Source organism: Gopherus evgoodei, chromosome 11, assembly GCF_007399415.2.
Source record: "Gopherus evgoodei ecotype Sinaloan lineage chromosome 11, rGopEvg1_v1.p, whole genome shotgun sequence".
NCBI lineage: Eukaryota > Metazoa > Chordata > Testudines > Testudinidae > Gopherus > Gopherus evgoodei.
In genome coordinates, this window is record NC_044332.1 from 24,854,526 (window position 1) to 24,869,722 (window position 15,197).

At 38.1% G+C, this 15,197-nt stretch overlaps 1 protein-coding gene across 3 annotated transcripts in view; it reads left to right on the forward strand.

The window, feature by feature from the left end:
* Window positions 1-3,103: 3,103 nt before the first annotated feature.
* The window catches only part of DNAH7 (dynein axonemal heavy chain 7), a 210,256-nt gene continuing 198,162 nt past the window's right edge, over window positions 3,104-15,197 (forward strand). For all 3 annotated transcript variants that reach the window (XM_030579239.1, XM_030579241.1, XM_030579240.1), the window contains exons 1-5: window positions 3,104-3,196; window positions 3,458-3,536; window positions 6,874-7,099; window positions 10,242-10,388; window positions 12,140-12,825. In XM_030579239.1, the coding sequence (XP_030435099.1) occupies window positions 12,248-12,825 (578 nt within the window). In that variant the 5' untranslated portion in view covers window positions 3,104-3,196; window positions 3,458-3,536; window positions 6,874-7,099; window positions 10,242-10,388; window positions 12,140-12,247. The remainder of the gene's footprint in view (window positions 3,197-3,457; window positions 3,537-6,873; window positions 7,100-10,241; window positions 10,389-12,139; window positions 12,826-15,197) is intronic.

The window sequence follows — 15,197 nt, forward strand, 5'->3', positions numbered from 1 at the left end:
GACAACTGGCTGCTCAAGGGCAGCTCGCGGTCCCAGAACCATGTGGACCTGCTCTTGGCCATGTGTGCCAACCTAGGCCTCCTAGTAAACAAGGCCAAGTTGACATTGGTTCTGGTGCAGCGCATAGAATTCATAGGTGCTCTCCTGGATGCCATATTGGAAAATTTGGAATTAGTTAAATTAGGGAAGGTGGGGATCAATACTAGCAATGTAAGGTAGATAAAGAATTTGCGAAAGAGGAGAAGGCAATGGGTTGTGCTGAAAGGTGAATTATCAGACTAAAGGGAGGTTACTAGTGGAGTTCCTCAAGAACTGGACTTGGAACCAATCTTATTCAATATTTTTATTAATGACCTTACACAAAAAGTAGGAGTGTGCTTATACAATTTGCTGATGATACAAAGTTGGGAGGCATCATCAAAAGAGAGGAGGGTCAGAATATTACACAGAAAGATCTGGATGACCTTGAAAACTAAAATGGGATGAAATTCAGAACTACAAAGTATATCTGCACTTATGTCTAATACTAAGAATTTTTTCTATAAGCTGGGGACTTATCAGTTGAAAGCGACAGAGGAGGAGAGAGACCTGAATGTGTGGTCAATCACAGAATATGACTATGAGCCACCAATGTGATACAGCTGTGAAAAAGGCAAATGAAATTGAAGGATGTATTCAGTGAGGCATTTCCCGTAAGGATAGAGAAGTATTGATGCCATATTAATTTTTAGTAGAGATAGAAAAGTATTAATTACAAGGCACTGGTAAGACCTCATTTGGAATATTGTGTATAATTCTGGTCACTCATGTTCAAGAAGGATGAATTTAAACTGGAACTGGTGCAGAGAATAAAGAACTATTAGGATGATCAAAGGAATGGACGGCCTATTTTATGAGAGGATACTGAAAGAGCTTGGTTTATTTAGTCAAGAAAAAGGAGGCTGAGAAGGAATATGATTATTCTATATAAATACATTAGGGGGTAAATACTAGGAAGGGTGAAGAGCTATTTAAGCTAAAGGACAATGTTGACACAAAAACAAATGGATATAAATGACAATCAACGAATTCATTCTGGAAAATAGAAGAAGGTTTCTAACCATCTGAGATGGCAGGTTCTGGAACAGCTTCCTGATAGCAGTCATGGGGGCAAACAACTTAATTGGTTTAAAGAGAGAACTGGACAAATTTGAGTACAAATCTATAATGGATTTTCTTGCAATGGCAGGGGGCAGGGCTCAGCAGCCCTTGGGCTCACTTCTGGTTTGTGTCTTATGTCCCTAAAGCTTATGCTTCAGTGTTTCAGTCAGGGATCAGGAAGGCATTCCCCCTGCCCCCAGCGTATGCGAGAAGAGTTTTTTTCATCTCTTCCTCTGAAGCATAAGGAATAACCTTGCCTACAGATGGTCATTTGGTAGCGTGGCCCAGGTCTCTGATGGTGGCACCAAGCATCTCTCTTTGAGATGCTCTGACTGGCTCTTGCTTATATACTCAGGGTCTAACTGATTGCTATATGTGGGATCGGAAGGAATTTTCCCCCAGGTTCAGCTTGGTAGTGACCTTGGGAGTTTTATGACTTCTTCTGCAGGATGTGGGTGTGGGTTACCTTGCCAGAATTATCTGGGTATATCTCACTTAATCATTCCCTGTCATTGTGAGGTGCTTTGAGTCTGGTTCCCCTTGGTCCTGCATGTTCTCTACCCATAGCAATAATAGTCTAGTTTCACATGGGCTGTAATGCTTTAGTTCATTTCAGTTGCTGGATTTGGCATGTGGGTCCTGGGTGCTGGTGGTGGCCTGTGATATACTGGAGATCAGAATGGATGATCTAGTGGTCCCTTCTGGCTTTGAACTCTATGACTCTGTGGTGGACAAAATCAGCTTTCAGGTGGCCCTTGACATGGTCCATACCACCTTGAGATTAGTGGCTACAGTGGCGGTCGAGAATGTGTTCGGCAGTGTGTTCGGCAAAGTGGTGCTGCAGTCTTTGTTTTTCTAAAAACTCTGAGCTCCCATCTGCATTTCGCAGGTTCACTGCTGTGGAGTCACCATTAATGGAATGTGTATGTGGGCAATCACCCAAGGGAGAATGGGAAGTTACTTACCTGTACAGTAACTGCAGTTCTTCAAGATGTGTTGTCCATGTGCATATTTCACCACTTCCCTCCATCCCCCTCTACTCAGAGTCCTTTACACCTTGGATTCTGTGGCGGAGAGGAAACTTGAATGGGTGTTAGCAGACACTGCCTTATATGCCCTTGATGTGGACTACAAGGACTCTCAGACTGCATGTGGCCATATGGACAATACTGGCTCAAAGATTCTGAACTCAAGCACATCACCATTAGTGGAATGTGCATATGAACAACACATCTCAAAGGACTCCAGTTACTGTACAGTTACGTAACTTTTTATTTGGCAATTTTAGGTATAGAAGAATTAGGCTTGGAGAGTTAATTCTAGCAACATTTGAACTGAGGTTGAAATAAAATTTTACAATAGCTTTCTCTAAATACTCCCTACTGAAGAGCATAAATGTGTGATCCTTCTCTTGCTCCCCCCCCCAGACCAAATTCATTCCACGTGTAACTCTATTGAAGTTAATGGAATTACACTACAGATTTATTTGACCACTAGTGTGTGGATAGGAATTGAGTATACACTTTTAGGACCTGATGCTTCTCTTGCTTACATTACTACTCCAGTGAAGTCAGTGGAGTTATTCTGGATTATTGTAAATGAGAGCAAAATTTAAATTGAATCAAAACCATTGCTACTAGAGGCGTTGGTGAAAAGGCATACAGGAAGTGCCCTCTACAATTAATGGTAGTAGGCATCCCTTTGTTAACAATCTTTTTCCCTGTACCATGAGCAAAAGACTAGTACTTTCTCATGAAAGAGTGCCAGTATCTCCATATCTTATGTACTCCATCTAATTAAAAACTGGTACTGTAGATTGTAACAAGATCAACAAAGAAAGTGTTATGAATACTGCTGTTTAGGATAATTTATGTTTCTTTCATCGCCATGTGTCAGTATATGTTAATTTTTACACTTGTGTTCTAGAACCTTCGTCTAGGAATGTTTGAGCTGCACTCGTGATGAATTGATTAGGGCTTTTGGCAAAGAGCAGCAGATGCAATTTTTGGAAAAATTGTTGCCAAAATGTTCAAAGACATCAAGATATAAACCTGAGGTAAATCTCAAATTAAAATGCATAAGGAATGTACATTATTTTATTTCCAGTGCTAAATTTTGTAAACACTTGTAAAGTATCTTTAATCTATATTTTTACTATTATCTATATTGCACGGAGATGTTAAGATATGTTATTTGTACGTTAAGTAAAGACTGAATGAAAAACTAATGAAATTTTGCCCTTATTTGAATATTTAGGCAGAGAAGCATATTACATGTATAGACACATCAGACGTTGGCTCTCTTTTATATATTTCAGTTTATGTGATGAATTTGAGAAGATAGCCGAGAAAGCCTCTTACCATCCATCAAATACACAGGAGTTAATGGAACTTAAGGTATACATTACTTCAAATATACTACAAGCAAGGTATAATTACCAATGTCTTGGTCTGCTGTTGGATACACGACAGTGTAAGCTTAACCAAGTTGCCTCATGTATGGCCCTGATGGGACACTAGATGGAGAGGACTTTGAGTTACTACAGAAAATTTGTTTCCAAGTTGTCTGGTGGTGGGTCTTGCCCACATGCTCGTGATCTAACTGATGCCTTATTTGGGGCGAGGAAGGAATTTTCTCCCAGGTCAGATTGTCAGAGATGCTGGTTTTTGTTTTTTTTGTCTTCCTCTGCAGCATGAGACATGGGTCACTTGCAGGCTTAAACTAGTGTAAATGTGGATTGTCTATAACTTGAAGTCTTTAAATCATGATTTGAGGACTACAGTAACTCAGTCAGAGGTTATAGACAATTACAGGAGTGATGAGGGCAAGGTTCTGTGGCCTGAAATTTGCAGGAGGTGGACTAGATGATTCATGAAGTTCCCGTTCTGACTTTAAAAGCTATGAGTCTATAAGTTAGTAGGAGTTTTGCTACTGATCTCAATGGGGACCAAGATTGCACACCCCATTTTATTAATAAGTGGATAGTTAGATTCCTATGCCCTTCCAGTTAGTGTAGTAGGTGCAATAGTGATTTAATATTATGGAGAACATGCCTATCAAAAACTGGATTGAGAACCTAATTCTTCATACAGGCTATGACCGGGGTCCCAGGGGGGCCAGCTGAGGTCACTCAATTCAAGTGAACTGCAGAGTGCGAGCAGCAATCCCCAAAGCTAGGGATATTTTAATACTTAGATTTATCAAGCCGCACAAAAAAAGCTCTCTTATTCAACTGGTGCCAGAAACCAACAGCACATTCCCTGAAGGCACCCAAGTCAAATATGATGATTTATGCAAATCTTATTCATCATATAAAATAAAAGGTTCTACCAATCCCAAAGGATCGGGCACATACCTCCCAGGTTAATGAATATTCCAGATCATACCCAAATACATGCTTATAGACTATTTCTATTAACTAAACTAAATCTATAAATAAGAAAAGTGAGAGTATTCTTAAAAGATCCATATACATACAGAATGAGTTCAATTCTTGAGGTTCAGATACATAGCAGAGATGATGAGCTTTGTAGTTGCAAAGAGTCTTTTAGAATTAGTCTGTAGGTTATAGTCCAATGTTTATATTCAAGGCAGTCAGTCAGAACTGGGACTCTCAGTCCTGGGCTTAGGCTTCCTCGCATGAAACCTCAAGAGATCTGAGATAAAAGGATCAGAACCAAGGGTCTTTTTATATAGTGTTCTATCATCAACTGACCTGGGGTAAACAATAGGCTTTTGATGTAACCTTCTGTTTTTTAAACACCACCAGTAATCTAGTTACACAAATTAACATAGGGCAATTTATCCATAGGCAGCCTATCACAAACTTCAAAGAGACATCTAGACAATGACATTATTCACCCAAGATTCATCTGAATGTAATATTCCCCTTTTGATCTCTGAATTAGTAACTATAGTGACAAACAGGAATTGTCTGTTTTACATGGGTAGCATCTAAGATACACACAATTAGAATACTTCTAACTTCTAACAATATAAGTTTGCATTTCAAAGTTCTAGCCATAGAATGGCCCTTTCTAACATGTCTTTAAACTTTGGCTTTGGGTTAGTTAGCCTACAAGCTGTTTAACTCTTCTGGCAGGTGTTATACTTTGTATAAGATTTGTTTGCAATTATAAAACAATGGTAGCAATAATGATTGCATGGTTATATTTTAATTAGACAACATCACACAAGCCTTGAACAGATAATGTGATCAAATGGTAAAAACTTTTGGCCATTACTGACTTGGGCTGGATTCAGACAGTTTATAGAGGTGAAATACACTGGATCCCATTCCCAATATCCTGAGCTAGTCAGAGACATGACTTCAGGGAACCAGAGAAATGTCTGATTAGAACTTAGATAAGAGTTGGTACTGCACAGAACACTTCAAAAGCATTCTGCCTGTAATTTATGTATAAGTATTTCTGCCTATAAATCATGTATTGAGCTGTTTTTTAAAATGTTATTTAAAATTAGATGTGTGGCTTGTGTGTGATGATCCATCTCAATAACTATGAAATCCTGCCACATTATAGATACCAGTGTGATGACTGAGTCCCAGTGGCTTCTCTGGCATACTCAGGCTCCTGCTCAGCAACACACTCAAACACATGTTTAAAATTAAGCATGTGCTTAAGTTCATCCTTATTCAGCAAAGCACTTATGCACATGCTTAATTTTAAGTCAGTGGAACATAGGTGTACACTTAAAGTTAATCAAGCAAATGGATGCTTGACTGAATCAGAATCTAAATGCTTTGTTTTTATTCTGAAAGTCTAGCTGGACAATGACAACACTCTGAGACTTTTGCAAGTGAAAAAGAAAGCTTTAAAAGACGTGAAATGTGTACCATCTTAAAGTATTGAATCTCTGTTAACTGCAGTTTTATGTCAGATAAACACCATATTAAGTTTTTCCAGTTGTGGCTCTATTATTATGCATGGGGTCAAACCCTCCTGATAACTCTTTTAGGTACAAAGCTATTTCAGTTTTTATATAGGCTATTTTTTGAAAAGACAGTGTCTCCCCCAGAGCCAGAAGCCATTAATATATTCTGTTGGATATAAAACTATTGTTTAAAAGTAATGGTATCGTACATTTTACTGGACAGATTATACCTTCTAAGTATTCTTTCATTGATAAATTTGTGTCATCACATTAATTAATTTTGCTGTGGTGTTGTAGTGTATTAGAGAGACAAAGTCAGTGAGGTGATGCCTTGTATTAGACCAACTTCTTTTGGTGATAGAGACAAGCTTTCGAGCTTCTACAGAGCTCTCTTCAGGTCTGGGCAAGGTATCAGAATGTCACCTCTAAAAATAAGGGACCATGGAAGGTGAAGTGGGCAGTTCACACCTCTCGAGTCCTAAAACAGAGAAGGATTAATAGGTTACAGATTCTTGTAATGAGCCATAAATCCAGTGCCTTTATTAAATCCATGTTTTTTGGTGTAGCTAGCAGAGTATGAATTTAGTTTCCAGGCTCATCTTTTGAAGGTGTGCCAGTCTGACTTGGCTAGACACCAGAAATCATGGAGTTAATAAGACACTGGATTTTATGGTTCATTACAGTGATCTGTAACCCACTAACCCTCCTTTGTCCTATGATTGTAGATGTATTAACTGCCCACTTCATCTTGAACACAGGCTTTTCGTGTTTAATATGACAGATTAAAGAAATTGTGGGGCTTGATGGAAGACATTTATGTGTTTAATTTTGTTTCCATAGGCATATATACAGAAGGTGGAAACACGGGACATGTTTGAGTTGGAACAGAAACTGGTGGACTCTAAAAATTACCTTGCTTTTCTGATAGAGTGTGCAAACTTTTCACCAGCAGATATTCGACTGAATAATAGTGTTTTTCAGTGGTATGCTCGAATGTCAGAGATTTTTGAAGAGCACAGAAAAATAATTAAAGAAAAAACCGAGCAACTTTCAAGAGGGACTTAAGGTTAGTAATGAAAGTGTTTTAAAACCCTTTGTTTATTTTAATATTTTAAATAACACAATGACATAAAATTATATTGATGGACATAATCTTTTAAATTAATTTTACACCGCTCCTTTTAAAACAATGCACAATTAATTACATTTAAATAAACATGACTCACTACATATCGGACTATATAATATTAACTTATTTGTATTGATTTCTTATTAATTTGATTGCACATACCCTGAATGAATTCTACAATCTAAGCCATATTTCAAATGTGAAGTTGCAGAACTATTAACTATGTTGTAATCTGTCCTTTAAATCGACTTCTTTACCTAATGAGTGGAAGATAGCTAATGTAACACCAATATTAAAAAGGGCTCTAGAGGTGATCCCGGCAATCACAGGACCGATAGGTCTAATGTCAGTACCGGGCAATTAGTTTAAACAATAGAAAGAATAAAATTGTCAGACACCTAGAAGAACATAATACCTTGGGCAAAATCAACAAGGTTCTGTAAAGGGAAATTGTGCTTACTAATCTATTAGAGTTCTTTGAAGGGGTCAACAAACATGGGGACAAGGGGGATCCAGTGGACATAGTGTACTTAGATTTCCAGAAAGCTTTAACAAGGTCCCTCACTAACAACTCTTACATAAATTAAGTTGTCATGGGATAAAATGGAAGGGCCTTTCATGAACTGAGAACTGGTTAAAAGACAGGGGAACAGAGGGTAGGAATAAATGGTAAATTCTCACAATGAAGAGGAGTAACTAGTGTGTTCCCCCAAGGGTCAGTCTAGGACCCATCCTATTCAACTTATTCCTAAATGATCCTGAGAAAGGAGTTTAAAAGTGACGGTGGCATAGTTTGCAGACAATTCTAAACTGCTCAAGATAGTTAAGACTAAAACAGACTGTGAAGAACGTCAAAAAGATCTCGCAAAACTAAGTGATGGGCAACAAATGACAAATGAAATTTAATGTGGATAAATGTAAAGTAATGCACACTGGAAAAAATAACCCCAACTATACATATAATGTGATGGGGGCTAATTTAGCTATAACAAATCAGGAAAAAAATAATTGTGGATAGTTCTCTGAAGGCATCCACGCAGCGGATGTGCAGCGGCCGTCAAAAAAGCAAACAGGATGTTAGGAATCATTAAAAAGAGGATAGAAAATAAGACAGAGAATATATTATTGCACTTCTATAAATCCATGGTATGCTGACATCTTGAATACTGCATACAGATGTGGTCTCCTCATCTCAAAAAAGATATACTGGCATTAGAAAAGGTTTAGAGAAGGGCAACTAAATGATTAGGGTTTAGAGAGGGTCCCCTATGAGGGGAGATTGAAGAGGCTAGGACTCTTCAGCTTGGAAAGAGGAGACTAAGGGGGAATATGATAGAAGTATATAAAATCATGAGTGGTGTGGAGAAAGTAGATTAAGGAAAAGTTATTTACTTATTCCCATAATACAAGAACTAGAGGCCACCAAATAAAATAATAGGCCAGCAGGTTTAAAACAAATCAAAGGAGTTCTTCACCACAGCTCACAGTCAACTTGTGAACTCCTTACCTGAGGAGGTTGTGAAGGCTAGGGCTATAACAGCGTTTTTAAAGAGAACTGGATAAATTCATGAAGGTTAAAATCATTAATGGCTATTAGCCAGGATGGGTAAGGAATGGTGTCCCTAGCCTCTGTTTGTCAGAGGATGGAGTTGGATGGCAGGAGAGCGATCACTTGATCATTACCTGTTAGGTTCACTCTCTCTGGGGCACCTGTCATGGACACTGTCAGTAGACAGGATTCTGGGCTAGAGGACCTTTGGTCTGACCAGTACAGCCGTTCTATGTTCTTTGTTTCACAGTTTGGGCCCAATCTGTAAGCCTCTTTGTCCAGGACTGCCATAGATGTTGATAAGAGTTATATGTATGAAACTTTTTAAAGTCCTAATCCTGAAAATATGTGTGCATCTGCTTAATTTAAAGCATGTGAGTAGCCCCACTGACATCAACAGAAATATGCCAGATCTAATAAAAAGCTAATGTAGTTTGACAAGAAAGTTATCTGCATTCACTAACAAAAGTGAATATTGCTTCTAGGATCATTTTAAAATAATTCAATTTTGTTACTGTAGATTTACTGTGGACTATATTTATTTTATTTGTACTTTAAAAAATCATATTTTACATATGTATTTATCTCTAGTATATTTTTCTTTATACTATTTATAGTTTGGAGGGTGTCATTGATTTTTGTAGCGGATAACTGCAGGTTAGAATGGAAAACCTTTTCACATAAAAGTGAACAGTGAATGTCTTATTTATCCGTATTTAATGTAAGTACGATTATTTTAATTTATGTCAATTGTATTATTGCTTCAGTGGGTGCATTATTTGTCTGTTCACAAAGACTGCAAAACATTACCCGTTGTAGTAATCCAGTTGACTTCAGTGTCTGGTAAACCCTGTGGTGGACCACAAACTGACTTCAGTGGGTAGTACTTGAGACTTTGCATGGCCTGATGCAAATTCTTAGGCTCGATGACCACTAGTTGGAATCTGGATGAAATTGGAAAGGGGCATTATGGGCACAGGGCATGATTCCAAAATTGAAAATCAGTTCTTAGTATCATACTTCTCACATATATGGGTTGGTGTTTTTCAAAAATTAAGAAAATGTAATTAGTCAGAAGGTGGCATAGAATTTACTACACATGTTCAGGTAATTTGGTCCATATAATTTTATAATCTGTCACAGGCATCTGTGACCTGTACTGATACTTTAACATAACATATGCCAAAGCTCAGATTTTTAATGATATTTGGTGTTCTTCACTCAGCACTGCAACGCCTAAGTGACTTAGACAGCTAAGTCCCACTTTCAAAAGTGACCAAGATACTTGGGATCTAAGTGCTATTGACTTTCAATTCATTTTCAGTTTTAGGAGCCTAAGTGCTTATATCACTTTTGAAAATGGGATTTAGCCATCTATGCTGCATAAACCTTGCAACGCTGTGTGGAGCAACAACTAAATATTTTTAAACATCTGGGCCCTATTCAATGTTGTAATGCTATACATGGGCTGGGAGGGAGGCAGAATTCCTTTTGAACCCAAGTGTATAACATTGTTTGTCACTTAATTAGATACGTTGTGAACGATTTGTTGAGGAATTGGAGAGTTACTCTAAGCAAGTTGAAGAATTTTACACATTTGGAGACATTCAGGAAGTCAACAGATATCTAAAAAAAGCTCAGGCATTGAATGCAAAGTTGGATGTGGCTGCTGATAAGGTAGAGATTTCAAATTTGTCCTAAATATAAATGGATGAATTTGTATAAAATGAAAAGCTTTGACAGTGAACAATTATTGACAAGTAGTAAAACTTACCAGTTTTCCCTGATCTTGGACACTGAAGGGTCTGAACAAGCCTCTGGGACCCATTATTATAGCATCATGGGTATTCTAACTTGTGCTGGCAAATGTGGTAATTGTTGGGGAATGAACAGCTGTTACCTTAATAATAATAATAATACCTACCTTGGTGGAGGCAATGGAGAGGAGGCTGGAGTGGGATTCAGGTTCCATTTCTGGCTAAGTCACCTGTTGGGTTACTTTGGGCAAGTCACTTCTCTGTGCCTCTGTCTGGCCAAGGGGCTTGTTAGCTGTGGCAGGCAGTCCAACCAGGAGAAGAAAAACTCCAGTTTCAAACCAAGAACATCAGGCCTGGCCAGCTGGTTTGTAAAAGTTGTGCCAGTCACATATGCTGTATGAACCTGTACTACCAACTCCTGTTAATGGTGCAAGGTGAAGGCAAAGCAAGCAATAATACCTCTAACCCATTTGTAATGCTTTTCATATGAAGATTTCAGAGCGCTTAACAAAGGAGATAAGTATAACTGCTGTGATGCACAAAGGATTTTTCAGGGGCCTAGGATCTGGACCCAGGTATTTATATTGACTCCTTTTTAGATCTTTTTCAGATCTGTCAGCTGGCTTCAGTACTATTGACAATGAGGTTTTGGTAACACACATATGGTCCCTAGCAGGGTTTGAAGGAGTAACATTTAACTGCCATTTCTGTCTTTCTGAGAGGTTTCAGAAGTTAGTGTTGGGTGGGTGCTCATCTCTTGCAGGGTACAGTATTGATCTATGTAGTCTCCTTTCTGCCCAACATGTATGTTGGGCCATTAAGAGTGTCATAGTCTGCTTGCATTACAACCAATGGCAAAATGTTTATTGACTTCACTGGAAATAGAATTGGGCTGTAGGTGCCTGATTCATAGCCCACTGAAGTTAGTAGAAAGACTGACTATGGGCTTGAGCTTTGGATCAGGCCCATAGTGAGAAAGAACCTCTCTAGTGTGCCGATGGCATCCTTCTTTGTTGGCTCAGTTCTGACCTGTGCCACACAAAAGTAACTGTGTGCCATCTTTATGGGTTCCTTGATGCTGTGCTTGAGAGGGGCTGAAATGACCCTCAGTATAATCTAGAGCAACTTAAAGTTGCTCTTTAACGGCTTTTTAAAGTTGTTCATATTAAACTGTCTCCTAGCGACTGCTCTGCCAGCTAAGGATCAGATGGTGTGCTGTGTGCTCTAGCCTTGCCAGTTTTATGTCATCCCACTGGAGAAATACAAAGCTTGAGCTGACAGTCTCATTTTAAAAGAGAAGAGGCTGGTGATAGAGCGTTTTCTATGAAAGATATTTGACACTGGAACTTGTTCACTCTTTAGTCTTGCATCTGAGTCTGAATTTGTTGACCTTAGAGCATGTTTCTATTTTGTGAACAGCTGATGGTGATGGATTGAGAGAGGTGATTAAGGGTGGTTGTTTGTTAATTTATATTGTGATTTTATTTATATAGGTAGGCATGTCTTTGTATTTTAGATTTTTAAAAAATATTTGCTTCTGTATCATCTTAATTTTTTGTAATATACAGTTAGATGTCTTCTATTAATATATGTGTATAAATACTAATGTAAAAATGGTTAGTGGTGTGGACAAATTGTTCTATATTTCATGCCTCACTTTTGCCTCTACAGATTGATCTGTTTAATGCAGAAGAAGAGGCCTTTGGATGGCTAGCTTCTCAGTACCCTCAGCGTAAAAAAATCCAAGACACTCTTAACCCATATCTTCATCTCTATGATATGACTGTAGAGTTCACTACCAAACACAGAAACTGGATGGAGGGATTATTCACAATGGTGAATCCAGACCAAGTAGAGATAGATGTAGGAAACTATTGGCGTGGACTATATAAACTAGAAAAAACCTTCCATAATTCCCCAAATGCATTATCAGTGACAACAAAGATTAAAGCAAAAGTGGAAGAATTCAAAGAACACATTCCTCTAATCCAGGTGATTTGTAACCCTGGTTTGCAAGAACGGCACTGGGATGCCATGTCAGAAATTGTTGGGTTTTCACTGAAGCCTTCAGAAGACTCAACTGTCTCTTTATATATTGATATGCAACTTGATCCATACTTGGATAAATTTGAGGCTATCAGTGAAGCAGCAAGCAAAGAACATTCACTTGAGAAGGCCATGATTAAAATGATATCTGAATGGGATGCAATGGAATTTATCCTCCTTTCTTATAGAGAAACAGGAACCTATATTTTGTCATCAGTGGATGATATTCAGATGTTATTGGATGACCACATTGTCAAAACACAAACCATGAGAGGATCTCCGTTCATTAAGCCTTATGAAAAAAAAATAAGGTAAAATGTTTTTACTAATAGAAAGCAACAGTGACTTTAACAAGTAAAAAATGAGTTATTCTCCTTAATCTAAAGATATGATTGGAATAGAATGTTTGTGTGTTTTGGTAATCCTCCCTAAGAAGGGTGGTAATCTCATTTTAAAAGAGCTAAAACCATTTACTGGTACCAGTATTTAATTCCACATAGCTGGTTTCTACAGTTAATTAAAAGTGAGGGAACTGGTTAACCACTTGATAGCTGGGGGACGTTTTTAGTATATTCATTTAGGATGCACATGCTGTGCTGCCAAATATACAAGGTGCAGCCTAGCATTCCATTTATTTCAACAGAATAAGGCTTGTCTGCACTTACCGGGGATCGATCTGTGGTGATTGATGCATCGGCAGTCGATTTAGCCACAAATCGCTCTCCTGTCAACTCCTGTACTCCACCTGAATAAGAAGCACCAGGGTAGTTGACAGGAGATGCTCTCCCATTGACATAGCATAGTGTGGACCCTGTGGTCAGTAGATCTAAGTACATTGACTTCAGCTATGTTATTCATGTAGCTGAAGTTGTGTAATTTAGATTGATCTCACCCCATAGTGTAGACAAGGCCTAATAATAAATAATGGCAGCATAATTGGGGAAGTAGTGGGCCAATGGAAAAAGTGTTATCTTTACCTAAATTGTAATCTTTCTGAATATTAAATAAATTGGAGTCAGCAAACTACATAAAGAGAATGAAGAAAACGAAAAAGACAAACAAGTAAAAATTATTTACACTCTTGCCTTGGTTTTTCCCTAATTCCTACCTGGTTTCCTCAGTAAATAGTTTGCTCTGTTCTTAAAGCCAGCAGGCATAGCCACACTGGAAAAAACATGAAAATCTTGCATTTACAATGATATATTTATATTAAATATTTAAATATAAATTGACTCTTCTAATCTTTGAGCATCCTTACTCGATATGAAATTGAAAAATGTTGTTTGAGTTGACCCATTCAAGAAATATATATAATGTCAAATATTCATCATGTCAGTCCTGATTTATTGCTATATAATGGTTGTTCTCTCTTAATGTCAGAAGAGTGAAAATTTCCACTGAAATATATTAAACAATAATTATTTATAATTACATATATCAAAAAGTGCATACAGTATTGGTCCTAAGAATTACCCAGAATGCTGCAGCTGTGTTAGAGATTGGGGTATGGCCAGACAAACAGTGGCTTATGCAGTTTGCAACTGGAAATTACATAGTATTCATGAATACCTTGTTCAAGCACAAACTGTGAAGGCAAAGGACTTTGGCATTCTGTTTTTGCAGAATTGGAACCAGATCAACTTCATCATGATGAGATAGTGTTATAGTGTGCTGGGGACTCAGTCCTTCAGGAAGGCTGGCTAGGATTTAATTATAACATAGTTATAGCCAACATAAAGATCAAACTGCGAAGCAAGAAATAACTAGCAAGTATCCTCAGAGTCTGCTATAATGTCGACAAACAGAAAATCCATGAAACACACATGGAATTTAGGAAGATGATTGCAGCTTTTGTTCAAACTGCTGACCTCAGCACAGGTAGTGTAGATAAGACAGAGCACAACATCTTCTTCTGCAATATAGACTATTAGTAAACTCCTGGGGAAACAGATCCTACAGAGGAAACCTTGGATCACGGAGAAAATTATTGAGTTGTGTGGTCAATGAAGGAAGCTAAGAGCACAAAGGAAGATGAATGAAATTGCAAGAGAGCAATATTCCTGTATAACGCAAGAAAGTGATGCACTGATTAAAGTGTCAAAAGAAGAGTGACTTGAAGGACCGTGCATAGATATACAGAACTCTTTTGCGTCAATTGCCAGTAGGAAGGCCTACCAAACCATCAAAACACTTTTTTGAAAGGTGTATAATGTTTCACCCAGCACTTGTGGCAGATACTGCTGAGAACTATACGATATGAACAAATGACTTCTAAGCTGAAAGTGTAAGAGGCAGAGGAAATCTACTGGAGAAGTTGGTTGATGCGAACATGAAACACTGAGAAACAATAAAGTCACTGGAGTGGATACCATATCAGAACTAATTAAAAGAGAGGCACTCATCTGGGTGTGCCAAAAGCTTTCCAATGTGATTTCAGCATCTGGAAGATGGTCCAAGACTTGGACACAGTTACTGATGGTTTCTATTGCTAAAAAGGGGGTCGCAGCTGTTTGTAGAAATTGTTGCACAATCTCATTATTGACACACCTAGAAAATACTGCTGCGAATCATCCTGTAGAGAATTGCGTCCAAGGTAGAGACCTTTCTGACTGAAGAACAAGACAGGTTTAGACGAAAGAGATACAGTGGAGCAAATATTCAATCTTCATGTGCTGTCTGAGAA